General features: G+C 47.0%; 1 protein-coding gene across 1 annotated transcript in view; it reads right to left on the bottom strand.

Annotated features, from left to right (window-relative positions):
• The window catches only part of NOL10 (nucleolar protein 10), a 67,655-nt gene extending 40,219 nt beyond the window's left edge, over positions 1-27,436 (bottom strand). The window contains exons 1-12 of the mRNA XM_054569699.1: positions 27,270-27,436; positions 24,447-24,492; positions 22,256-22,354; positions 18,874-18,951; positions 17,494-17,531; positions 16,206-16,342; positions 15,309-15,374; positions 13,622-13,682; positions 11,356-11,441; positions 9,930-10,008; positions 8,472-8,621; positions 6,465-6,531 (exon numbers count right to left, since the gene is read on the bottom strand). Of these exons, the coding sequence (XP_054425674.1) occupies positions 6,465-6,531; positions 8,472-8,621; positions 9,930-10,008; positions 11,356-11,441; positions 13,622-13,682; positions 15,309-15,374; positions 16,206-16,342; positions 17,494-17,531; positions 18,874-18,951; positions 22,256-22,354; positions 24,447-24,492; positions 27,270-27,335 (973 nt within the window). The 5' untranslated portion in view covers positions 27,336-27,436. The remainder of the gene's footprint in view (positions 1-6,464; positions 6,532-8,471; positions 8,622-9,929; positions 10,009-11,355; positions 11,442-13,621; positions 13,683-15,308; positions 15,375-16,205; positions 16,343-17,493; positions 17,532-18,873; positions 18,952-22,255; positions 22,355-24,446; positions 24,493-27,269) is intronic.

Raw genomic sequence — 27,436 nt, 5'->3', positions numbered from 1 at the left:
CTATTACATAAAAAATCTTTTATTACAAAATCATAAGCATGTAATTCTGCGATGTAACGACACCACTCTCAAGCCTGCCATGCGGCATTTTAGGTGAAATGTCCAAGGCTGTCCGTCTCGGGCGAGACGTCCGAGCGGCCTGCCAGCCTCACTCGCGGCGCCGCTTCCGCTGGGCCTGCGCCTTATCCCAGTGGACACTCGGCTCTCTGAGCGAGACCCGCCGCCAGCCCTCTCTGACACGTCAAACACAAAGCTCGAAACCCGTGGCCTGTCATAAGCCAGGGGATTTTGGAGCTGAAACGCAAATTCAAGAGCTCTGATTTTTAAACACTGTGACAAATCAACCAAATTAGAGTCATTTAGAAGATCTATTTGTAGAATACAGTAGAGGAATCCACAGAGAGATGCCTGGATTGTCAGACCACATAATCAAATACACCAAATGTGAAGGACAACAATTTGATTCTGTTTTAAAAAGCATTTTTCGATGCTCTTTTGTTAATACAAAAGCTTGTGTTCTGGCTGGTGTGGCTCAGTGGATTGAGCACCGTCCTGTGAACTGAAAGATCACAGGGTTGATTCCCAGGCAGGGCACAGGCCTGGGTTGCGGGCCAGGTTCCGCCCAGTTGGGGGCAAGAGAGAGGCAACCACGCTCTGATGTTTCTCTCCCTCTCTTTCTCCCTTTCTTCCCCTCTCTCTAAAAGTAAATAACTAAAATCTTTAAAAAAAAAAAAAAAACCCAAAGCTTGTAAAAGTGACATTTACGCTGTTACGGAAGCGAATGTCGCGATGAGGCCAACCAACATGCCAAGAGCAGGCTCCCTCAGCGGAGCTCCATCTTGGAGAGGCTCCCGAGTGGCAGCCGGCCCGGAGCTGGGGCCACCCTCCCCACACCACAGGGCACACCGCGGAACACACGGAAGCACAGAGAACCGCCGAGAAAAGCAAGAGTGTATGTGTAAAAGCAAAACAGCAATCAGAGACCTTTTCATAGCTTGTAGCTCCTACAGACCTTTTCAAAGCTCGGGCGCTGTGCTTGGCCCCAGAAACAAAGATCCCCGCAGTCTCGACGGGAGCACCCAACCTCCTCTGAGGTGCTTCCTGCGCCGCCTGGCAGCACTGCCAGGCGACCCAGACCCAGGCCTGTGGCTGAAGAGCCGTGTCACCGCCAAGAGGAGGCTCACGCGCAGACAGTCCCTGTGCCTGGCATCATCGGTTCAACCCTGAACACCGAACATTCAACGACAATCCTTCCCCAAGGAAACACAACCGCATCTCCCCACCAAAAAAAGGCCCTCACCTAACCACACAGAAGAGTTCAGACTGCACACAGACGTTTCCCACAACAGAGAAGGGTCTCACTCAGCCATGCATGGACAGTGACACAAGCTGACCTCCGACCAAGCTCAGGTGGGGACAGTCAAGACGGAAACCGACTGGGCATGAGAAAGACAAACAACCACGCAGAATCTGAGGAGTCTTAATGGTCCTGATGAGCATGAAGCAGAAGAATCAAACCAAGTCAAGAAAGGTAGTTCCGCAGAAATTAAAGATCAGCAGCGAGCAAGGGGAAGAGCGCGGAGCGCTATGCCAGGACCTGGAGCTCAGAGAGTGGGGTCATTTGCTAAGGTCACAACACGGCCAACAAGGACAGGACCTGATGTTGTACTGGCTCCAAAGCCTGGGGGCCGCAGGACTCCCCAACTCCAGTAAGTAAGATAAAATGAAAGGACTTCCTGCACGATCAAAAAATAAACCACAGAAAAGCACAAATATAAACTCCATGGAGCAACGTGAAAAATGTTTCTAACATATTCTCAAACTGAAAAGCAAAAGAAAATAATACACAGAATGTGAGGATAATTTAAAACATGAACACAATACAAAAATTGCTGTAATGAAAGGAGTAAACTATGTACGATTTTAAATTTCCTGTATACTGGTGTTTATTATGGTTTCAACAACAGAAATACGAATTTTTCAGGAAAGACGACGCCAGCACCTAGAGTCGAAAGCACACACCCCCGGCATGAACCCGAGGGCAGTGTACTGGGTGGTGTGGCCACAGGCAGAGGAGCAGACAGGACAACAGCGCCCGCCGGAACCGTGCACGCACCGCACCCGCCGCAGGCGCCCACGCTCCCTGCAGCCCCGGGGACAGCGCCCCAGGCCAGGATGCTGCTCCCAGTGCTCCCGGGGCCAGTCTCAAAGTGGGGTGGGCTGGGCCAGTGTAGAAAGCGAGAGGAGGAATTTAGAAACCTGTATTAGCAATTCGACATTGCAGTGAGATTCAACCATGGGATCCTTTTGTAGTCAATCATTTTGTTTTATTTTACGAGAGGACTGATAGGCAACAAACTGGAAATTTCAAAACAAAGCAAAACCAAAACCCGGTCCTTCCCCGGGTACCCCTGAGAAGCACTGCACCGTTCGCTGCCTTGAACAGCGCCATGCAGACCAGCTGCAGCCAGGATGCTGCTTCCCAAGCGTTCCGCTCTGGCACGAGAACTGAGACTTTACTACAGGGGCACGGCGGACATGTGGACGGCCTGAACAGCTTGACTCGGCGTGGGGAGGACACTGGCAGAACACAGGCCCCTTGGCCTTCAGCAGCTCAGGCAGTCTCCCGCGCCCTGGGAGGCAGGTGGGAAAACAGCGGCTGGGTAATCTGCACGATCATGAAGCCCAAAGCAGGTCTTTCAGAGGCCAATCTTCTCCTCTCCCTGTCAGCGGCTCTGGAACCAGCGATCCCGACTGCACAAGGCCGGGGTAGGGACTCTGCCACCGTGAGCTCAACAAGCACCGAGTGAGGCCGACGTGTACCCGAGCCCAAGGGCAGCGCAGCCTCTGGGGCGCCCTGACCCGCAGAGCCGGCTGAATGAGCAACAAGAGCCAGGGCGTACGAGGGGCCAGTTCCCAGTGTTCTGAGCAACCTCAGTATTAGAAAACCATTACACAGCGGTCATCATGACTATTCCACTCAGAAATGAGTAAGAGGAAAGATAAAGAGGAACGCTTTGGCTTTTCTAAAATATGATCACGCCCACAATGCTCAAGCACCAAACAACAAGAGCAGCATTAAAGGGAGAAGATGTGGTGAAGTAAGGGACAGACACGAGGCATGTGAGCCACCCACACTTGGACCCGCGCCCCCGCGACGCAGCTGAGGCACCTGTCTTACTGTGCTTGCTAGCGCATGGAAGGAAGTATTTGGCTAGTTTTGTGTTTGAGTAACTTCTTATCAGTTATTGGACAGCATAGTCAGGGCCTCTGACCAAAACATCACTCTTGAAATTTTTACCCTTCAGGTGCACTTTGCAACGAAGAGACCTGGCGGTCACCTCAACAGAGCAGCACGCGCCTCCCCACTGGCCTGGCGGCCTGAATGACGAGGGGCTGACGTGGGGCCCAGCAGCCCTGGGCATTACTCTTGGCCCAGATATTTAACCTGCAGCTCATCAAGCTATCAGATTCAACTTCTGTTATAGAAAAAAGTGCAGGAGCAGGGGGAACAAGTTAAACAACATTTCAGAGCACCAAAAAAATCACTCCCGTCCAGGACACGGGACATTCTACGAGACTACCGACCTGATCTTGGAAAACCCGGTGTCATGGAGAAGAAACAAAAAGAGAAGGAGGCCACTTTGGATTGAAAGAAACTGAAGGCACACAACAACCACATTAACTCGCACTCTGATTACATCCTAGCTTTAAAAAAAAAGGACTAAGGCACCTGGGGGACACTGGTCGGGGAAATCTGAAGGACGGGAAGCGAGACGGGTCTGGGGACGACTGAGTGGGCGGCCAGCGCTGCTCCGGCCTCCGGGGGACGAGCACCCCCACTGTGGCGAGGTCCCCGCGCGCCCCGTGGAGGCGGAGCAGCACCAGGCCCGCGGCTGAGTTCCAGCACCTTGCGGCCCATCAGCACCCTGAACCGCTGAAGGTCGCCATGGCCCGGCCACCCCGTCCCACAGAAATACCACACGAGCTACACAAGCGACTTAGAATATTCTAATAATTTTAATATCCTAGTAACTCAGTAGGTCCAAAACATTTTCATTTTAATACGTACTTGACATAAAAATTAATGATCTTCGCGTTCCTTTATCCAATGCCTTTGAAACCTGGTGTGTGGGGCACGCTTAGAGCACACCTCAATTCAGCGGTCACACTGCGAGCTTTCAACAGTCACATGTGGCTGGCGGCACCCAAGGGGGACAGCACAGGTCGAAAACTTTCTCATCACTCTCTGCTGCCCTCGAACTCTCCCTCAATCCAGTTAAACCTACGTATCGCCTTTGTTCCAAATTCAGTTCCACCCGGCTTTACTCATCTTCGGACTCGGCTCAGACCCCGTTGCAGACCCTTCAGTACGGACGGGGACCCCAGCACCCTCCCCTGCAGCTGACTCCTGAGCTCATCAGGATCTGACCCGCCCACTGTCAGAGTGACACCTCTCAGTTCTCACGGATGAAAGCTCATTAGAGACCCTGAGTCTCTCATCTCTCTCTCGAGAGCGGCCTGTGACCAGGAAGAGCCTGGGCGCCGGGCGGGGAAAGCCAGCTCTTCCCGAGGCTCTGCCACACTGCAGGGCAGCAGCCAGCCCTGGGCAAACCGCCCAGCTCTTCCCATTGCTAAGACGTAAGACAGACAGACAGACAGAAAGGGAAAAAAATTGGGTGCCACTAAACTACACAGGGTTCTAAAAAGATGAAAAGACAAATCAACACGGTGGCACCTGTCACGCAGACCGGCAGCAGCGGCGGCCTCCCCGGCCTGGCTCTCCCTCCGCCTCCGCTGTGGCGGTGCCTGGTGTGCCGAGCAGCACCCACTGAACGCCCCGCCTTAGCGCCCAGCCCGCCTCCAAGTCCGCCAGTTCCCCGACCGCCGCTCCGTCCCCACAGGCCCTGCTCCGCTCCTGGCTGCCTGCGCCTCCCCCACTGCAGCCTCATGCACTCCCGCCTCTGGGGTGGCCTCCGCCTGCAGGTGCCGCGCGTCTGTGTCTGCAGTCCTGCTCGTCGCGGGGCTCCATTCTCTACTGTGCCCTGGACACGGACCCCGACGCGAGGCTGAGCGTCTGGCCGAGCTTCGCGATCACTTGGGAGGCTCGTTAACAACGCACATCTCTCGGCCGCCCCTGGACACTCCAGGTCAGCGTGCCTGGAATGGGGCTGAGGAGTCTGTGCTTTCTCAGAAGCTCTGCAGGCGATAATGGCAGGCAGCCAGGTGTGAGACCCTCGGCCAGGCACCGCCACTGTCCCCTCCTGACATTCGCATGTTTGAGAAAGAACAACCTCTCTCTGTCAAACTTGCTCTCTCCGTGCCCCTGACCTCAGCTCAGAGCACACCTCCTGCTCACGGCAGATCACAGCAGACCCACCCTTCACGGGCAGGCCGAGCAGGTCCGGACTGCACGGCCCCAACCACGCGCGTGTCATCTATCCCTGGACGTCCACCACCAGCCACCGCCTGCCTTCCAACTTCACAACCCCCCACCGCGCCCTCCCCCGGGCCACCGCGCCCTGGGACGAGAGCCCGCCCCTTCCCCACCGAGCCCCAGGGATCAGGCCCCCTTGCAGGGCCCGGTGTCACAGCCTAGCCTCGGCCACCCCACCCCGCCTGGCCTCCCCTCCCCTCCCCTCCCCTCCGCAGCTCTAGCCTCATGCTCTTCTCACCCGGGTCCTCACAGGGGTCCCCTCGTCTCCAACGCCACCGACCAAATCTCACTCATCGCTGCACACTCGGTGCAAACGGGCATCTGTGAACTCCTCTCACCGCTCTGGCCGAAGCCCCCCTCTAATGTGCTGTCAAAGCGCTGTCTGAACACATCACTGAACTCCTCCTGCTTTGCCTGTATCCCGCTGTCAAAATGGCCTGTGCATGTCTGTCCGCAGAGTACAACGCAGCTTGAGAGTGGGAACATTCGCACTTTCTCTCATACCCCCAACTCTTCACAGACTTGCCCTGAAGGCACTGTTAAATCCTGCAGACTCCTCGTGACTTGCATTCAACACACCAAACCCCATGGCCTCGTAGCCCGGTGCGCTCTCAGGCAGCACGGCCTCGTCCCCATGCCTACCCTGGATTCCCGCGCACTGCTACTCATCACGCGGAAGAGCTAAGAGTTCACTAGAACAGCATCTCATCTGCCGCCTGCCTCCGTCTGTTGCCAGATCCCGCCAACAGCTAGGCTGGCTGAGGACCGAGTCACTGAGGGGCCACTGTCTGAATCAGCCACACTGCTTCCTGCTCTTGATTTTTCAGGCAAATACAACATCCAAGAACTGTCCTGACAAAGCCAAACCCAGTCTTAAGAAATAAAGTGAGTTTAGGGGCTGGGCGGGCGGGGCGGGGGAGAAATAAAGTGAGTTTAGGGGCTGGGGGAGAGGAAAAAAGTGAGTTTAAAACCAGTAGGGCATAGCTTAGGTTGGTCTTGCAGAGTAACCCATGGCTACACCACATACCTGAGTTGGGGTAGAGGCAGACATCATTAATGTCGTGTTCTGGCTCCAAGGAAGTAAATATTTTTCCCTGAAAGAGTAACCAAAAAGGAATCATTAAAATAGTTAAAGGAAGACAAATTCTAACAATCCCACATAAAGAAAATATACCGGCGACATAACTCTAACACACACTAGTATGTGAAGAAATAAAATCAGCTAATTGGAATCACAGAATTTAAGTTTTAAAAATATCTCAGCGGATTCATTTGATGAATTTATCAAATGCTTTTCATTCTAGAGACAAAGACACTGAGGCCCATGGGGGAGATGTGACTGATCCAAGAAAATAAATACGAGGTTTTAAAGATAGTGTCTATACAACAGGAAAGGGTAAAGTTTAAAATAAAGTTGTACCTCAACTTAAAAAAATTCTCATAATCTGCAAAACACTCCCTGGCACGCAGGGCAGCCGAGGAGGGGTGCCAGCGGGCGAGGCGGAAGGAGCGACGGTCAGCGAGGCGGGGATGTGTCCCGCCACCGCTGTACCCAGGCTCCGGGGGCCGGATGAGGCGATGAACGTAAGGTGACTCACACACCAAAACCCTACGCATGCACAAAGGGGTGGTGACGACATAGTTAAGCCCAAGGCGTTACTTTATATGTGAGGGGACCTGTGCTCCTTTTAAAAAAAATTACAAAAAGGAAAGTAGACAGAAAAAAAGACAGCAAGTAAGATGGGAATAGGACAAGGTGATGAGCAGGATAAAGGAAAGCCAGGCTAGCCAAACCAAGACAGCTGGGTGGTGGTCAGGAGGGAGCGTTCAGACACAACAACGCCACACTTACATAAAACCTACTGCAGCAACTGCAGCCTGCCGGCTTCACGGGCTGACGTCAAAGAGGCCTGCCGGCGCCGGCAGGGGGCAGCGCAGGAGCAGAGCCTCTCTGGCCAGGGGATGCTCACGCCCGGGAAGGCGGCTGCTTGGTGCTCAGTGAGGAACAGCAGCCAAGTTCTCGTCCAAGGCAACGCAACATACACAGCCACCTCCCTTTTCCTCTCCCTTCCCACGGAAACAGGAAGGAAAGAGGGGAGGATAGAGGGAGGGGGAAAAGAGAACTACAACTGCGTGGAACAAAGAAGAAAAAAATTCCACATTCGTGAAAACTGCGCCACGGTTAACGGGGACCCGTCCTAACTGACCATGCTCCTCACCCTGAACTAGCACAGAAGCCCAGCCAAGGCACCTTCTATCTTGCCCAGCAGTTTGTGAATTTTACAAAATAAAATGTCTGCATTTGTAGTATTAAAAATAATTACTGTTTTAAAGTACATTAGTTTGGGCTACCAGAACAAGAGCAGAGAAAATTCCAGGCCACACCACCACGGAACTCTCCGAGAAAGCCCTCAACATCCTCCCAACTCGAAGCTGACAAACGCAAGCAGCGGTCGGTCCCGGGGGGAGAGTCGGGGCGACCCCCGCAGAACTGAGACAGGCCGGAGCCCTGCAGCGGGCGGGGGCGGGGGGCGGGGAAGAACTTCGGCTCAGGTACGGCACCGCTCTGGGGACTAACCGAACAATTTAAAAACCAAAGTGCTGGTCCGGGCAGCCACGCGTTCGGACAAGCCCCGGAACCGTGTGGTGCTGCAGGGGGCGCCCGGGCCCGGGCAGCCCCACGGCGGACACCGACTCCCGCCCTGCAGCCGAGGCCGCTGGGCTTCCCGCCACTTCATCTCAAGTGATTTAAAGGAAAACAAGGAGTGACACTTTTTGGCTAAAGATGCTAAGTCTGTAATTAATTAAATGCAAAGAACTCTTACTATCTTGAATGAATGTCTTCCCACTTAGTTGACAAACTAATCTTTTCTCTCAAAATATTTAAGTTTTAAAATGAAAAGCAGAAGGCAGATTAAACCAGCAATATAAGATTTTGTTACTTTTAAAATGATACTTGCAGCTGAGGGGCGAGAACATCAAAATATTCTTAATATTGGTTTTAATAGAAATTTCAACCAAAAAAAACACGTACTGAGTTCTTATTCCACATCTTGATAATCCTAGAGTCTGCAGACAAAATCAAATCTAGAGAATCCTGGAAATGAAGCGACCGAATGGGCAGCCCATACTGGTGATCCTTCACCAACAGCGGCTTATCCGATCGAAGGTCATAGAGTAAGACCTAAAAGGAAAAAAACAAGTTATTTCTGTGTAAACAACTAGGTGATCTTAAAAAGCTCCTTTGAAAACTTACAATAGTGGCCGCCACTTGCCTCACTGCCACTGTGTCATGAACACAGTGACCCCTCCCCCAGGGCGCACGGACCCCCGAGCCAGCCAGCAAAAAGCTCTAGAAAAATCTCTTCAATGACCCGTAGAGTACGTGGGTTTATGAATTCAACCCGGAAGCAATTTTCAGGCACCCTACAGCTGAGAACCACTGAGCTACACTAAGAAAGGAACAAAAAAGGAGGCCTGGGAGGACTTCGGTCGTCTGGGAATTCAACAGAGGTGTCCAGTGTGGACCTACTGAGTACCAGGCACTGTTGCAGCGCACGACAGAAACAAGAGAGACAGGAGTAAAGACAGCCCTGGGAGGGTCAGGACAGAGGGCAGTGGCGAGGCTAGGACTGGGGGTGGGGGTGGGGGGGGTGGCTCTCCCTTCTGAGCCCCGACGTTAGAGGCAGGGAGCCCGGGGAAGCTCAACCCTCACCCCAGGGGACGGACTGTCCCTCGACCGTGTCGGCTGAGGCCGTGACGGCGCTGGACACAGGGTCTCGGACCTGGCCGGGGGGAGCGCACACGGATAAGGTGCAGGCTCTGCCTGCAAGGGAGGAAAGGGGAGGGACGCAGCCCCCACAGGCGTCTCGTCTGCGCCCCCAGAGCGGCAGGCGCGGAGGGCTGGCCCTACACCCCCACCGCCGGGGTTCGGCTCATGTGCTAAAGGAAAACCAGATGCCTGGGACAGATCCATTTGGGGGATACTCATTACACACATTTCTTGTCTACAGGGATTCTCAGGGCCTTCGATGGGTGCTTAAACGCACGATGAACCCCAAGGGGGGGAATCGACAGAATTCCCAACTGTGGGACCACGGAATTCTGTTCCGGAGACTCTGGGAAGTGCTGTGCTCCACCGCAGACCCCGCCCGAGCGCCCCCCGGACCAGCCACCGAGCTCAGGGCCAACGCTGCTCACGGGGAAAGAACACAGCGCTCTGGAGCAGCGCTCCACTCTGGCCAAAACACACGGGGCGGAAGAGAGCAGGCTGACGATTGTTTGCGTGGAAAATAACACAGTAATTAATAAAGAATAAGACAAGAATAAACCCCTGCTTCACGTACTCACAACCGTAAATCTCCCTCTGCACCACGTGTAAAATGCCTCACTTCCTGTTCCCACAGCGAAGCTCTGCGGACGCCTCCCAGGAGACGTACACAGACCTGAAGTGCCAACTTATGTGCCAAGTTTCCAACTTAAACACACTCACCTGCCCCGTGGATGTTCCAACGGCCATGGTCAAGGCACCATGGAATTTCAAAGCAGAGATTGTTGGTAAACTGTTTATCCTGAAAGGCAAAATATTCATGTTTCCTGTGCACATGGCCAGACCTTCTTCCAAGTAACAGACTCATCATTAACCTTCACTTCAATTCTATTGGGGAATATCATATCTCTAGCCCATGTTTTAAAAAGGTAATTGTATCCAAACTTTCTCAGTCAAAATAAAAAGTAAGCTCTACATATAAAAGTATTCTACCTTTAAAAATCTGAAGATTAGTTTCAAAAACTATAAGAAATATTCTGAAAGGAGCTACAAACACACAGACTTCCGAAAGTATAAAACCGGTTAAAAGACTCAGTAGGACAATAGCCTCACTTTAATTAAGCCGGCCTAAGATATTTACAGAAACATCCCGTTTTGCTTGAGAGGAGACAATTTTATATTCAGGCAGGGATGCCCGTTTCCCTTTTTAATGCTGGCTGGGTCCAAGCTAAAGTAAAGGACTGGGGTGCAAAGAGGGGCCTCGGACCTCTAAAAGCAACAAAGACTGGTGAACGGCTGCAAGGTCACCGACCTGGAACGAGCCTTCCCTCGGTACCACCAACAGCAACGGCCTGGGGTGGGAACGGCGCTAGAGGACACGTCGCAAGCCAGCGAGGCCTCCTGCCAGTACTCGCGGCCTCCTGGTCCCGGGCGCAGGACCGCACGCAGTCCAGGCTGCAGCCCGCCGGCGCCCCCGTGTCCCCTGCGCCCCGCAGCCTCAGCTCGAAACCACGGCGAGTGTCAGTCGGTTTGAAACCTCAAGGCCGCGCGTTCACCTCCTTCGCAGCCATTTACTCTTCGACAGGAACTCCCCAGTCATTATTCAGTGCAGTAACGTTAATTTTTCTTCACTTATTCAAACTTTTTTGTTTTCTAATAAACTGTCATTTTCTTCAGTTAGGTACTTGTTTATCTCTCGGTATTTTACAACTTTTGTTGTCCTAAATGTAAGCTGTTTTCTATTATATCTCTCTAACTGGATATTGCTGATAAATATCAAAGCCATAGATTTTGTGCATTTATTTTGTAACCAATTTACTTAAGTCTCGTAATAGTTCCTGTATTTTTCCAGTTGATTCTTCCGGGTTTCTCAGGCAGACAATTGTGTCACCACCTGCAAGCAGCGACCGCCCGACCGCCTGCCCGCCCCGTCTAACACTGATGCTGACCTTGAGAAAGGGCTCCGCCTGGCCTACCCACCCAGCGGGCGCTCGCAGCACAGGGCTCCACACAAAATGATCACAGGAACTACAGCCTCACACATAAGTCGCGAGAAGCCCCCGCTCTGGTACCAGATGTTAGTTTAGCATCGATGCCTCTGGAGATGGGAGCTGACAAGCATTTAAACCGCAGAGTAGCCTGCACTCACTCCGAGTCCGCTGTGACGCTGCTCAGCGCGCAGTCCAGCAGGCCGACGCGGCCCCGCGTTCTCGGGTCCCAGCACTCCACGCGGCCCTGGGCAAACAGAGAGCAGGGGTTCAGCTGGCAGCTGCTCCCAGGACGGGGAGACAGTGCCGAAAACCCTTCGTGGTCACCCAGAAACACACACAAAGGGAAAAAACTGTTTACGGCATTAGCCGTCTTAAAAGCAAGACTGAGAACGTACTTGGGAGGCTTGATCTCATTCACCATTTACTGTTACTACAAACGTGTCTGTTGCAAAGATTTCAATAAGGAGAAATCTCATAAACCATGCAGCAGGTTACGCAAATGGCCTTGCCTTCTACACCTCCTCAAAATGAGTTAATAGTCTTTATAGACATAAAAATAAATAAATCTACACTTCAAAAACAGAAATGCAGATAAATTCCAGAGTAAATACAAAATGGTTTTTTAATCACAGGTATTTTGTGACCAAATGTGACTTTTTATTGCCATAGCTTGCAATCTAACACACTTCAAAAAGCACAAAATGCAAACCCTTACTGTCTGATTTTGACAACAAATATAAATAATAAAAATTATAGCAACTGACACAAAAGAAATCAAAATCCAACATATCATCAAATCCAACATATCACCAAAATTAATATAAAAATGAATTTTAAAAGTTGGGTCGAACTATGCACACCAACTTCACGCCCCAGCTACAAGGTGACTCAGGACCCCGGGCCGTCGGGCGGGGCCGCTCCCCGACACGCCAAGGCCGCCGGGGGCACGCAGCCTGCCCTGACATGGGACTTCCCCTCAGGGCGCTGTCCTGACACACAGCCCACAGGGTTCTCTAAGAACGCTATTTAAAAACTCTTTTTTCAAGAAAACAGTTTTAAAACTTCCCCTTGGTAATCTCAAGAAAAGGAATTACCAAGAGAACGCGCCACTGGCCTGATTCAGGCCTACAATATTATCACACATTCAACAGCTTTTCGCATTTCCTGTAAATCGCCATTGTGTTCCGTTTCAAGTCTCGTCTCCTAACATAAAAGTAATTTGAGTAAAGAGGCCTAAATTTCATCCATGTGGGACTGGTTTAATAAATGGATTGAACATCTAAACGATGGAATCCTGTCCATCTATTTACAAAAATTAGTTATGCATTGTAAGTAATTATAAGTACCAATGAAAATGCATCTTTACATAGGTCACATTAAATGGAGAACCATAATAAACTTCATTTTTTGTAAAAAATTTAAAAACCTTATTATTAACACATATGTATACCTGCATGTACATGGGGAAAACACCCCAAAGGGACAATACTGCACATCATTTAACATTTGCCTCTGGGCTGTACAACTTGGTGACTGAAAGGCACAGAGGACACTTTTTAAATAATATCTTTCTGGCATATTTACTTTTTAAAAAAATTACTATGAGTATTTAATGTTATTGTATTTAAAATGCAAATCTAGAAAAATTCTTGACAATGTGAAGGACACTCAATCAAAGGTACTGTTGCTTAAAAGGAAAGCGCTGTGTTCGGCCTGGCTGGGTAGCTCCATTGGTTACAGCGTTGCCTGCCCCCTGCCAAATGCCCAGGTTGCAGGTTCGATCTCCAGTCAGGGCACGCACAAGAATCAACGGATGGATGTGTGGAACAGATCGATGTCTCTCCCTCCCTTCCTCTTTCTCTAAAATCAATAAATACAAATTTTTTAACCCCCCAAAGAAAAAATAAACAAAAGGCAAGTGTGTATTTACTGAATGCCGCTATACAGGATGCACAAGTCACAACCCCATGTGCCTTTACAGGCAGTCATGTTTTCACACAGGTTGTTCACGTGATTCTCACCAGCACCTTTATAAAGCTGGCAAGGTAAGGATTATTATCCCCATTTCACCGATGAGGAAACAGCCTCGGGAAAAGTAATTCAACAGTCATCAAACAAACCAGCAGCAGAGAGCCGGGGCCCCACGACACAGTGCCTCCCGTGAGAACAAGAACGGCTGTCGCACGGCTCCCCTGGAGCTGGGATCCAGCAGGGACTCCGCACCGAGCTCCGGAAGGTCCGCGTCCAAGCACAGAGCTGGGCAGTCTGCAGCAGCCGTAGCGACTTCCCACACAAAGAGCAAACCAGCGGCTTGCCGCTTTGTTAACGTGCTGCTCTTAGGAACCAAGACTCTGTCTTTAAACAAAATTTCATTATCAAAAGTAAAACAAAGTTTTTTAAAAAATCAAGTCTATGTATGCTTACCTCTATTGTTCCTGTGGCAAACAGGCCATGCACTGAATTTATGTCACAAACGTTATTCTCTCTAAAATAATAAAGCAATAAGGAAGAACATATTAGCCTCTACTTTACAGGGAGGGATACCCAGTAAACTCTTTCAAGGACAGTCAACCAAATGCAGTGGAGAGGGAAGGTATGCAGATTCTCTCAGTTATCCGCATGTGAACAGCTCCAAGGCATGAAACAGTTAAGTGCCTGGCACACAGTGACCAAGGTGTCTGATTCCCAGGGTGACACTCTATCTCCCAGGGGATGAGACAAGGAGGAACTTGCTTCTGAAATACAGTCACGAGTATAAAGGTTCATTCTACTTTCTCAGTATATTTTCTCCCAAGGCAAAAAGAACACAGGCCGAACCTCTGCCACCCTGAGACATGACCAGTTCCTTTGGGGAGACTGCTCTAAGTTGCATTGCCTTTGTCTGTAGAATGGATACTTCATCTGGTCATTGTGAGGATTAAGTGAAAAAACTACAAAATGTTCAGCACAGCATCCAGAATGTACAAGACACTCCATAATAACGGTTGTTCTGCCCTGGCTGGTGTGGCTCAGTTGGTTGGAGCATTTTCCTGTAAACTCAAAGCTCATGGGTTCAATCCCCATTCAGGGCACATGGCTAGGCTGCACGTTCGGCCCCTGGTCAGGGCATGTACAAGACAATGGGTCGATGCTTCTTTATTACACTGATGCTCTCTCCCTCCTTCCCCTCACCTCCCTGAAATCAACAAGCATGTCCTCAGGTGAGGATAAAGAATAAAAATGGCTGTTACTATAAATAGAAAATGGTACAAAGAGAAGATAACTTTTTATAATGCAATAATGCATCATGAAGTTCCTTTTTTTTTTTAAAGGAAATAAGAATATTTCAAGTCAATGTGAAAAAAAATACTGAGAATTTACTTGGTTTTCATCACTAAATGTTCTTCCAACCTTTAAAAACCCTTTCAGACAGAGAGGAAAAAGCCAACCAGCTCTGTATTCACACCGATGAGAAGTCCCCCAGCTTCCATCCCTTACCAGCTGCAGGACTTGGACAAGCTCCTGACCCTCTCTGAGCCTCAGCACCCACCATAAAATTTGTTGTAAGTTTAAAATGAGTTAATATATGTAAAGTACTGAAAAATGGCTGGCATACTAACCCTTTTCACTATTGTTGTTATTATTACTCAACATTATTATGATAAGTTCATTCCTAAAGGATTTCTCTTTAAATAAGAGTGTAGACAATATGTATGATAAAAGAAGAGTGAAAAACACCCCTTAAATTTCTGCCACCAAAACCTTAAAAATAAACATTTTTAAAATGGTACTCCAAGTTAATTCAAAATTTCTCCACAAGAATAATTTTAACAAAATAAAATCATGAATGAAAATTTAAAGAACACTGCAAAAAATAAACCAACTTTTTAGGGAATTTTAAAACTTTCCTATAAAAAAAATACAATATATTTTTTAAAAATTAAAAATTTTAAGAAATCATTAGCTCTTTCAGTGAGTTTTTTGTTTAAGAAGAAAATTTAATATTACTCTTTTTTTAATGAAGTTGCCGTGAGTGTTGCTTAAATGCAACACATTTGCTAACAACCTGAACATCTAGCTCCATCTCCTGGCCAAAGTAAATATAGCAGTATTCGTAAAACAAAATACTCACGCGGCATCAGTTTGTAGAGGATTTAGGTACCGTCCTTGTTCTAAGTTCAATCTATAAACTTCAGAGCTGCAAAGTAATATGTAAAGTTAAAAATATGGTAAACTATAATAAACTTTTCTTCAATGAGTATAATTTTTAGAAATATATACAAGGGTGGGCAAAAGCAGGTTCAGTTTGTATGAAAAACAGTAATTAATAAGAATAAACTGTTTTGTATACTCATGACTGTAAACCTACTTTTGCCCACCCGTGTGTGTGCACATATCTTACTCACAAGGCATCACTTCCTTTTGTAAAATACAAAAATGCACCCTAAATCTAAAAATAATCACATTATTTGTAACTTTGTTTATGCATAGAAGTGATTTAAACCACCCATGTGCCAAAGAAATATTATGAAGTCGTTAAAGAGACTATTATTTATAAATAACATGGAGAATATAAGATCCAAAATGGTACCTATATGTGTATATAAGAAAAGACTACAAGGGAATACAATAAAAGGCTAATAAGGGTTTCCTCTGGATGGCGTGATTTTTTCTTTTTTATCCTTTTTTTATATTTCCCAATTTTCTAAAATAGATGCGCTATTTTTACGATCATAAAGAAGGTGGCATTTAAGAGCAAAACCTTTTAACTGCCATGCAACGGTGCTAAGAAGCTCCCTTCACCGCTAGTGAGACCCCACCAGGTGGCCCGTCGCCCTCTGGATTTACAGCACTCGGCTGGGCAGAGGCAAAGACGGCATTTCTGAAGGAGCCGGTCGCTCTGGACCCACCCCCTGCGAGCAGGGGCTGTGGCGCAGTCTCCTTTCAATTCCTCTCCTCAGCGTTAAGAAGGGAAGTTGTGTGGGAAATGAGGTGGGAAGGAAAAAACAAAGAGTGTTAGACCCAATACCTTGCACCAACGAAGTATAGGTCACAGGATGGATAATGGTAAGAGAAGTCTCTCCCAAACTTTGGTATTCTGGTTTTGTAGTAAAACCCTGATTGTGAATGGAATTCAATGTATCGATCATTATGTAAGAAGACAATCTGAAAATGAAACGAGAAAATTAGTTTGCTTAGGTTTCATCAAAGCTAAAACTAACAGAGCAAGAAAGCCTCTGATCTCTCTCCCCTGCCTCCTTTCTCTCCGTAAACACACACGTCTACATACCCAACTCTCCATCATGATCAAGAACTGTGATTAAGAATCAAGCCTCTCCAGTGGCTACTTAATGGCTTCCTGCATCTTCGAGAGCTTTTCTGCAAACCTTACCTTCTAACTGAAAGGCTTATTAACACAAATGCCCTTCATTCACCTGACACCAATACTTAATAATATAGAGCACTGCTCAATAACCTCAATGAGTAATTTCCCATTTTTACGGAAGAACACATTTGAATAATTTTACAATTATCACACCAGGTTTGAGAAAGTTGTATAAACTTTAATGAATTACAAAGGTATCTTAAAATCTGCAGGTTGTATTAAAGGCAAATTTATCAATATCTGGGTCAAATACATTATAAAATTACATGTCCCCAAACACATGATGAATGGCTATCATAACCAAAAGAATAAACTGTACTCCATAGTTTCCAGAACTGAAGACAATATAGAAAGCCCTATCAGTTCAGGAAATTCAAGTTTCCCTCAAGATGACATCAGACATCATTAAAAGTCTTTCACCGAAACTGAATACGGCAAAGGAAAAAAAGAGAAAATACACAGCTGGCTGTGTTTTGAACCATTTCAGAATATGCCATGACCATTTATTTTCAGAATTAATAAAATTAAGCATACAACACTGCTATTTTACTTTTTGCATTTGAATATGAAAGCAACCTGGCAAATAACATTAGTTTTAATGCAATAATGAAAATCACGTATCTAGAATCTAAGGTGATCTAAAAAACATGACTACTACCACTTCTTAAAAATACAGATAAGGCTTCATATGTAATATGGAAAATTTATTTTAATATTAGGCTGGACAAAGGCTATTTCTAGCACTGCTGTTTAAAAAGATACTATATATTACACATGTGACAAACTAAAAACACATTAACAGAAAATGACAGGTTTTACTACACAGCCATTTTAAATTTAACAATGGGAATATCATAAAGATACTTATCATAAAAATTAATTCCACTCATTCATGTCTTGAGGATAGCCAGTACAAACCATTCAAGCGTACCTTTGAATAGTCATCAGATAATGTTTCAAAGGTGACAACTGAAAAATAAGAAACAGTAAGAAAAAAACAAAATCATCAATTCATGTTTTTAATAAAAATGCAAGCTTAATGCAAAGATTCTAATTCAACACAAAAGTTATATACAAATGCTGGGTTTTTCTTCTGGTTTTGCCCGCATATAAAACAAAAAAAAGTTGCCATATTATATTGCTCCCAAAACACTAAGTGGAAAATATAAAACTTTTCTTAGTGCTGATCAACTAGATTTTCTGCAGAACTGATGACAATTTAAAAATAAATTCATAAAATGTAATGACTTCTAAATTTTGGCAGTTTTTCTGAGATGTTAAAAATAAAATAGACATTAAAGAACATTCAAAATTGTTGCTGAAAAAAAAAAAAAAACAGTGGCCCTGGCTGGGTGGCTCAGCTGCTTAGAGCATCGTTCTGATATGCCAAGGCTGTGGGTTCGATCCCCAGTCATGGCACATACAAGAAGCACCCAATGATGCATAAATGAGTGGAACAAATCAATGCTGTTCTCTCTCTCTCTCTAAAATCAGTGAATAAAAAAATTTTTTTAAAGAGAACAGTAACTGTCTACTCATTCATTGTATATCAGGTAAACAAAACTCGAGTGAAAACAGCTATGCTCAGCAGCACACGGAGTCTGCATGGGGCGAAACAAGTGAGGAGGACACACCTCCCGTCCGCTTCTCTCCGAAGGCCACGCGACAGACGGCTGGACCGCCCCACTGCAACCTGCTTCTGCGCAGGCAGAATTCTGAGAATGACCCCCCGACCCCCAGAGAGTCCCCTCCTCCGGAGAGTATGAGCGGGACCCATGAGTGCAGTGAGACGCCACTCCCACGATCGTGTCACCTCATGTGGCAAAGGGGTGACTTGCGATCAGAGCAGCCCTTTGAAAGCCGTTTTCTCTGGCTGGCAGCAGAAGGGAGGTCAGAAGGGGATCGAGAAGGATCCGTGAGCTGCTGCAGGTTCGAAGGTGGAGGGGACCAGGTGACGAGGAGAGTGGAGAGCGGCCCGAGGCGGACAGCCAGCAGGAAACAGGACCCGAGCCCCACAACCGCAACAAGCGGCGTCCTGCCGACAACCCGAAAGCTCGGAGGCGGATTCTTGCCCGGAGCCTCTGGGTAAAGGCGTGGCCTGGCTGACAGCCTGAGTCCAGCCCTGAGCCCAGGAGGCACCAGAGCCTGGATGGACCTCAGCTACAGAGTGTGAGCTAACAAATGGATGCTTATGGTACCCTGTTACACAGCAAAGAAAATGAATACACAACCCGTTCTCATTTTAACAAGCAGAAAAGCAGCCAAATATAAAATGCTATTTTCATGAATTCAAATTTAACATCTTACTTACCTTCTGAATCTAAACACCTTTCAAACTTCAAGGATAACTGATAGGTGTCATAGCATCGAACCCGAGGCTTGTATGTTCCTATAAAAAATATTAATGTGATATAAAACCTAAAGGACACACTTTTCATTGCCAGTATCCTGCAGATATGCTGGGCATTCTTTCTGTTCAGAGGTATGCAGGACTCGCTATAATCATATTAAAGGAAAAGAATTTGGAAGCAGCCCTCCCCACCGTCCCAAGGGGAAAATGAGCAAGAATATAAAAAAGTAAGTTACGGAAAATAAAAAATAATTAACATGACTCACAAGTAATCTAACAAAGCAGATTAAAACAATAAAATCATTTGTGTCTATCAGAACGGCAAAGATAAGAAGCTGGGTAACATGGCGCTAGTGAAGATGCTGTAACGGAAAGTGCTCTCACATACTGCTGGTGACGACTGTCAATTGTCACAGCGTCTTTGGACGGCCACCTGGCAGTATCTGTGAACTGTGTGATGTTTATACATCTTGAATCTGTATTTCTGTGTGTGTATGTCAACTTACACAAATTTGTCCTATAGAAACACACCTACAGCACACCTGGCCTAGCCACATTTTGTTACGTGAGAAAATATATCAAATTTTATCTATAGCCAACATTTTAAATATGCTCAAAGGATGGCTTTCTTTCTATTGCAATAAAAATGAAAACAAGATTTCCCTTTGGGAGAAAACATATTTACTTAATACAAAGATTTTTTTTTCCTTAAATCAGTTTAGAGTGAAAGGGATTAATATTTGCTAAGTACTTACTATACATTAAATTCTGCACATGCCTTGTCTTAATTGTCTTTTCTCTTTTCTCTTTTCCCTATTCAATTTCAAAGGGGCCATGCAAATTGCTTACGGCCAACCTACCTGCAAATTACTCCTGCACTTTTCATTTTATCAAAGCAATATGCCTTGTCTGGCTTTCACCTTATTTTCAGGCATTATCTTCCAAGACTTCACAGGTTCTTTTACACTTTAAGTCACTAAGAACAATATAAACGAACAGACAAAAAACAGAAACAGACTCACAGACACAGAGAACAGACAGATGGTTGCCAGAGGGGAGGGGGTTTGAGGGACTGAGTGAAAAAAGGTGAAGGGATTAAGAAGTACAAATGGGTAGTTACAAAACAGTCCCGGGATGTCAGGCACAGCGCGGGGAACGCCGCCGGCGGTAACACGGTAACGACGACAACGACCAGCCCCAGGTGGGCCGACAACAGCTCTTTGGGGAGTGTGTGACTGTCTGACCACTATGCTGTGCACCAGAAATTCACGCAAAATACTAAACGCAAACTGTAATTAAAAAAAATAAAAAAGAAAACAAAAAAGAAACCAAAGACATGGAGAATGCTCACTGCAGCGCTGTGTAGCATGGCCAAAAACTAAAGTGAGTAAATTGTCCGCTGATAGGAAACATTAAACAAGTGAGGTTTATAAAAATGGGGGGATTTGGGGGGGTGGGGGTTTTGGGATTTTTTTTTTTTTTTTTTTTTTTTTTTTTTTTTTTTTTTTTTTAATATTTTTTTTTTTTTTTTTTTTTTTTTTTATTTTTTTAGTGGTTGTGGGGGGTTTGTTTTTTATTGTGCAAGTTTTTATTTTTTTATTTATTTTTTATTAAATTTTTCCCTTTGCGACTTTTTTTTAATAAATAAAATATAAAATTTATATTAGGGGGGGGGAGGGGGGGGGGGGGTGGGGGGGGGTTATTTTTTATCTTTTTTTTTTTTTTTTTTTTATGTTGTTGTTAATTTTTTTTTTTTTTTTTATTTTTTTTTGGGGGGGTGGGTGGTGGTGCGTTTTTTTTTTTTTTTTTTATTTTTTTATAAAAAAAAAGGGGGGGCACGGCTGACAGCGCAGGTTCTTTACACCAGCCTCACCACAAACACGTGAGCAATGCGTTGTGTTATGACGGTACAATAGCTAGGACATCACTAGGTGACAGAAATTGTCAGCTCCATTGTATACGTTGTCGTATACGCAGCCCGTCGTTGACCAAAACATCAATATGCAGCACATGACTACATACCGTATATGTGTTACATACACTACATATTAATATATGTAGCGTGCATATTTTATGTAATTATTTACATATATAAAACCGCATCTATTCTAAACATCAAACTGGAAACTAAGAAGTGTGAGGCGTGCTAACACTGAGAGAGCCATGGACACAAAACAAAAGAGAGTGGCCTGCAGACCTACAAGAGGTTCTGTCAGGTAAGAAAGTGGTTGAAAAAGGGACACAGGTGGATAATGTTAAGCAAAAAAATGTATGCAGGCAATCCATGGGATATATGTCCCAAAATCACAACCAAAAATGTCGGGGTAATGCTGTTCTACATTATAATACATTAAATATTCCCATAGTCACAGCTCTGATACTGATGAATACTGCTAATATAAAATTTTAGTGACATAAAAATATTAAGTATGTGATACAGAAAATTATTACATTAAAAGGGACCTTTCTGGGAACTCCCATTCCTTGTTGGTTGGCGTGTAACATGATTGGTCGCTTTGGGAAGAAGTCTGGCAGCTGTTATCAGAGTAAACACACGCCTCCCCTACGACCTAGTCATGTCCTCAGAACAGACTGGGGCACAGTGCTGGATCAGGAACAGCCAAAAAGGGGAAACAGGCCAGGGGTCCAGCACGTGGGGAACGAATAAAATGTGGCATATTTCTATAAGGAAATACTATTTGGTAACAGTAATTTTTTAAAACAAGGACAAACTATAGGCACACATAACATGTGGATCTCACACATGAAGTCCTAGGTGAAGTCCTAGGTGAAGTAAGTCTTATACAAAAAGAACACACAGTGTATGAATGCGTTTACATACAGTTCTAGAACAGGCTAAACTTGTCTGCGGTTAAAAAAAAATCAGAGCAGTGGCTGCCTGTGCCTGGGGGGAGCAGGACCGGCTGGGAGGGGCGTGAGGGCAGCTTCCGGGCAGGCGTGTTCTACACCGTGACGGGGTCTGGGCTACACAGGTGCCGCATCTGTCAAAACTCATCAAATGGCAGTTAAGGTCCGTGCATTTCACTGTATGTAAATTTACCTTAAAAAGCCATAAATAAATATTGAACTTGAGGGAATGGTACACACGTAAGGTACTTAGAGGCGGAGTATACCGATATCTGCAATGTAAGGGATGGACAGATAGATCTGTAATAAACCAAATTACAGCAAACTACTGACGAGTCTAGGTGGGAGGGAAATAAATGGGTGCTCACTATGCACTTTTAAAAAATATTTCTACGTTTCAGATTTTTTATTATAAAGTGTTAGGGTAATTTAAGAAGTGATCTATCCCACCATGATATCCCAAAAAGATGCTTACCAGTCGCTAAAATATATTGTCCATCTTTTGAAACCTTAATAGTGGTACAAACAGTAGGCATTTCAAAATCCTGAATAAGTTCAATCCTTCTACGGACATCTGCAAAGAGAGAAAACAAACAGGTGGCCTAATGATCACGTGATTATTCTACATCACAGGAAGACAAAGCGCGCAGAGCATGCAGGGCACCACAAACAGACCTGCAAGGTCGCCTGCTCCCAAGCCTTGGGAAAACCCACAAACACAGCCCCGTGCACGACACGGCACGGTTTCTTCCGAGCTCATACATTATTTTTCTAAACTTAGTATCGTAATTTTTCAAAAAGGAAAAACCATCATTATTAACTGGAAACCATCTGGTTTTAAGACCTGGATGATGGGGGAACAGAATAAACATTAAACCACTATCGTCATTCAGTCATGGCTAAAACAAAAATCTTACCATTTTTTTCCCCTCAAAAATAATAAGTTTAAACCTTTGAAATCTTAAGTTATACAAGAAACAGCTACCAAGTTGCCTCTGTTGACACCCTGATCTGCAGCCAAGAGGATTCGAGCTAGAGGAAGACTTCGAGATCTCTCTGAATCAAAACCCTAAGCTGGCTCCCTCCTACAAGAAACTGTGGATTCTTGCTGGCTGCTATCACAGCAACGTGCCTATCACACAAGGACTATTTAGCCCTGGCCAGGTAGCTCAGCTGGCTGGAGCATCACCCAGATGTGCCAGGGCTGCGGGTCCAGTCCCTGGTCAGGGCACATGAAGGAGGCAGCCAAGAGATGCACCAACAGGTGAAACAACAAACTGATCTCTCTCTCTCTCTCCACTCACCTTCCTCTCTCTCTAAAATCAATAGATTTAAAAAAAAATTTTTTTTAAAGGACTGCTTATGACCGTATGGCCCATTACTGCCTTGTCTGTTAAGTACAAATGTAAGAGCGAGACCGACTGTGCAGGAGCAGCCCACTCAATCTGGAAGACACACTAGGTTTGAGGCGGGCTGACAGAAACAGTCAGTGAAGCGCCTTCTCCAAACAACGTGAGCCTGGTTTCTTACACACTGGTTCGCTCAATGGAATGAGAGAACTAGGAGAAACCAGAATCAGTAAACATTACTACAGCAGCAATTTTTGTTTTCCTTTGACTTAAAGTTTTAGTTTTCTAACTTTACTACTACATAAAGCCCACTCTTCCAAAGTGCCTGCCTTGGGGTAGTTCTCTCTCATCCAGAAAAATCCTTTAATACCTTAGGTCTTTGATTTTTAGAACATAACAACAACAACAAAAAAGAGAAATAAATCATCCTTCATATATAAAAAATTGTAACAGAGAAAGTATAATGAAAATTTGTCCAAAATAATTCGTTAAAAGCTGATCTTATATGCCTATCTTCCCTACTGCTGTAACTTGAATCAAAATCTTCTGCAGTGACTTTTTATTGTTCATGTTCATTTGTCCAGTATGTAAAATTACTTTGTTCAGAAGGAAATATTCATTGTCTCTTTATTGCAAAACCTGCAAGAGGACTTAACGAACAAAGCGACTGTGGCAGCCGGGAGAACACAGCGGCTGCGGAAGCATTAGGAGACAGCCCCCTCAGCTCACTGGCGTCCCGACGCACCCTGCTGGGTGTGGCAGGGCTGCCTGGCCCTGGCCACTCCTCTACCTGAGCTTTTCTTGGGGCTACTTATGGAGCGGGGGACCAGGAGAGGCGCAGGCACATGGCCCCTCTGGCCCAGGAGCTGGCTCCCTCGCTGCCTGCTGGAAAAGCAGCGGACTCCCCAAAGCCGGCCTTCCTCAGCTGCAACACAGACCCGCTGCACACAGACATCCCTCTGGGCCGTGCCGAGTGCCCCGGGACTTCAGGCGAGGAGCACTGACAGGCATGCTGACGCTCATGCTACCTGGGGTGTCATGGGACAGACGGAGTCCTTGCCTCTGACCCCAGGGTATCACATCTGCTACTGTCCAGGGAACAGTAAAATGCTAGCTTGCTATCTTTTAAGTAAAGTCAAATCCCACACTCACCAGGAACTTCTTGAGCGTAACAAAAGATTTCTTAAGATGGGAAAGGGCAAAAACCTGTTTCCCACCGCACACGTGTAAGCCTTTACTTAGGGACGGCATGACGAACGGGCGGCAGGGGGATGACCTGGATGCTGAGCGCAGCTGGAGCGGGGAAGCGACACTCACCGACGTCCCTCTTCTGCAGCGCGCGCTTCTTCCGGTCGGAGAGCCACTGCAGAGAACGGAGGCTTCACTGTAAAACAGCCTTACTGAACTGTTTCTCTGCTGGCAACACTAACCCGTGATCACGTTTTAAAAACTTAAAACCTTACATGAATATATAACGTGTAAAGTAAAAATATTCTGTAATCCTAACCCTACTGTTAACGTATCTTCTAGATTTTCTAGATTTTTTCCTCGTTCATGTTTACATACAAGAGACAATACAATTTTAGAACTACCATGTTTTACATAAGAGAAAACTCATTCATCTCAAAAATCTAAAAGAAAACAGTAAGCCTCAAACGTTACAACTAATATATGGAACACATTTATAGGCTTATGCTAGTCTTTTGATTTTATTTTAGACAGTAATGTTTCCATTAACGGTGATGTTATAAGTGATGTCAAAAATGTATTTCTGGGCACTCCGTGTATTCTTTCACATCCACCCAGCACAACAGAATAAAGGCGCGCTACCATGGCGCCCCCCCCAATGAGACTAACTTCCTCTCCTCAGGAAGTTATGCTCAACAAGGGGCAGCTGACACAGCAAGCGGTGTCGTGCGGTCAGAGCGGACAAGCCCGGGGAGAGGAGAGGACACCGAGGCTTCCCTCCACACCCCTTCCACCTCAGAGCGTGGGACCCGGAGGGCTGGGGGTCTCTAACACGGTGATGATGGGAAGGGGGGAGCCCCTTCCGGAGTTTCGCTGCAGGTGGGCAGCACTGCAGCAGAGCACGCGAGACGGAGATCCACGCGGGGCAGGGAAAAATTAAGTCTTAAGAGAAAAGCAAAGTTCACCAAAGAATGGAAAGTTGTCACTAATTTCAGCCATCGTCCTGTGGTCTACAAAATCGTGGCTCATGAAGAATGCCACTTCACCACTGTCCAATAATTTAATCAGAAACATAGGAAAAGTGCTCTGGAAATGGTGATGAGCTAATTCTCTCACTGAATAGGCGCCTCACTGTTAAAAAGAACAAAAGAGCCCACTTGACCTTACACAGGAAGTAGGTAAAGAAACACAAGCCATTTGTTGAGAAGTTATTACTCTGAAAGACTCAGACACCACCATGCTAGTACGCACACAGCTGCTTACTCAACATTTCCACTTGATATTTCCCAGAATGTCAAACCTTAATTATCAAAATAAAACTCCTGCTCCTTTTTGCCCACTCTCCTCCCCTCCCCGTACCCAGTTGTTCTGATCCGAAACCCAAGAGCTCTCTCTCGATTCCCTCCTTTCTTTCACCCTAACTTCTCCTCACCACCCTCCCATCCATCAGCAAATCCCACGAGCCCACCTCCCGAATCCCACCGCGTCTTAGCTCCCGCTCCAGCCCGCGCCACCAGACCTCTCAGCTGGACCGCCTAACCCGTCCCTGCTCCAGTCTCCCCAGCTGTGGTCACCTGCCACACAGCAGTCCCGTTTAAAGCCCAACAGTGACGTCCCGCAGCACTAAGAAAACCCTAACTTCTCACCCTGCCTGCAAGACCGACCCTTCCAGCCTCCTCTGCCCCCCACCCCCCTTCAGCATATCATGGTCATGCCTGTGCCTCTATGTCCCCCACACGCCAAGTGTGTCCCCACTGCAGGGCATTTACGCTTTCTGTTCTCTCCGCACTACTCTTCCCCTGGAACTTCACGTGATCGGCTCCTTGAACCATCCCAGTTTCTGCTCAAACGTCGCCTCTCGTAAAGAGGCCCTTCCTGAAGGCTTTCTCCAAAACACTCCACTGGAGGGCGCTCTCCGAGGCTTTCTCACCGCACTTATCGTCATCAGAAGTGTTCTTGTTTGCTCCCTTAGTAACCTTTTCTCCAGCATGGTCACCATGTATCCCAGCACTTAGAGTTGCCTGCGCCTCATCACTTCTGGACAAATGTGTAGAATGAACAAAATGAGAAGGATCCTGTTGTGTGAACAACAGCGGGAAGCCAAGGAATTACTGAACCTCAATGCCGAGAAGAAAGGAAGAACCTAACCACCGGCTCCCGGTCTTTCAGGGGTGGGCACGTGGAAGAACAGCGAGGTGGAATCTGACATCCAAGGGCAGGACTCGGACCAACAGCAGCACGCTAGCAGTCATGGAGCGTGTTCTAAACCCACTATCTAACAAGCAGTCTGAGAAAGTCAAGGGGCTTCTGCAAAAAGCGTCCTCCTGGGTAGAGGCCTGACCGTCACTAATAAGAAATAAAATCCAAACCTCAGGGCCTCGCTGTGTGACCCTGGGTAAGTCACCTCACTGGATCGGCTGCACAATGTATGCAGAAGACAGAATCGCCCACCTTCCCTGCCCCTTCCAACTCCTACGCCTAAGATCCAACGAAATAGAGTTACGTGCAGCAAGTTGGAAACTGCTGCCCTCTACAGCATCAGTTCCGCAGAACCTAGGTCTTCCTTTGCCTTGCTCACGTCTGTTATGCCTAGAACTTGGCACTTAACAGGTACTCAACAAACACTCCGTGAACAGGCATTAAAACGAGAACGAAATGTCGGTCAACCAGTCTGCCCCGGTTTCCTCCTTGGTGGGACAGCGGCTGTGAACATCCACAGGAGCCCAAAGGGACGCGTCCTCTACCCGGCAGAACTCTATAAAGGGTCACTCGGAGCTCACAGCTCCCGCTCACCCCTCGGGCCAGCAGCTGGCGCGGCGACAGCAGCGTCCTCGGCTCCCCGCACGGACAGCTCCCCGGGGCGGGGGCCGATTAGGGCTGCGCTACTTCAGACTAGGGCCCGGGCCGACGACAGGGGCGGCGGCCCCGCGAGGGGTGCCCCAGGTGACTCACCTCAGGAAGGGACTTGCCACAGCTGAGACTGTAAATCTTCACCTCGTTGAGGCTGGAGACCTGCATGGTGGCGCGGAGGAGCGGCGACCCACGCTCCAGTCCAGGTCTCTCCCACGAGCATCAGCTAGCGGGTCCTCCACGCCGTGCGGAATGTGGCGTGCGGAGCT

This window comes from Pteronotus mesoamericanus, unplaced genomic scaffold, assembly GCF_021234165.1.
Source record: "Pteronotus mesoamericanus isolate MK-2021 breed Mesoamerican mustached bat unplaced genomic scaffold, CSHL_Meso_final contig_101, whole genome shotgun sequence".
In the NCBI taxonomy this organism is placed as follows: Eukaryota; Metazoa; Chordata; class Mammalia; order Chiroptera; family Mormoopidae; genus Pteronotus; species Pteronotus mesoamericanus.
This window is presented reverse-complemented; position numbering and strand designations above follow the sequence as displayed.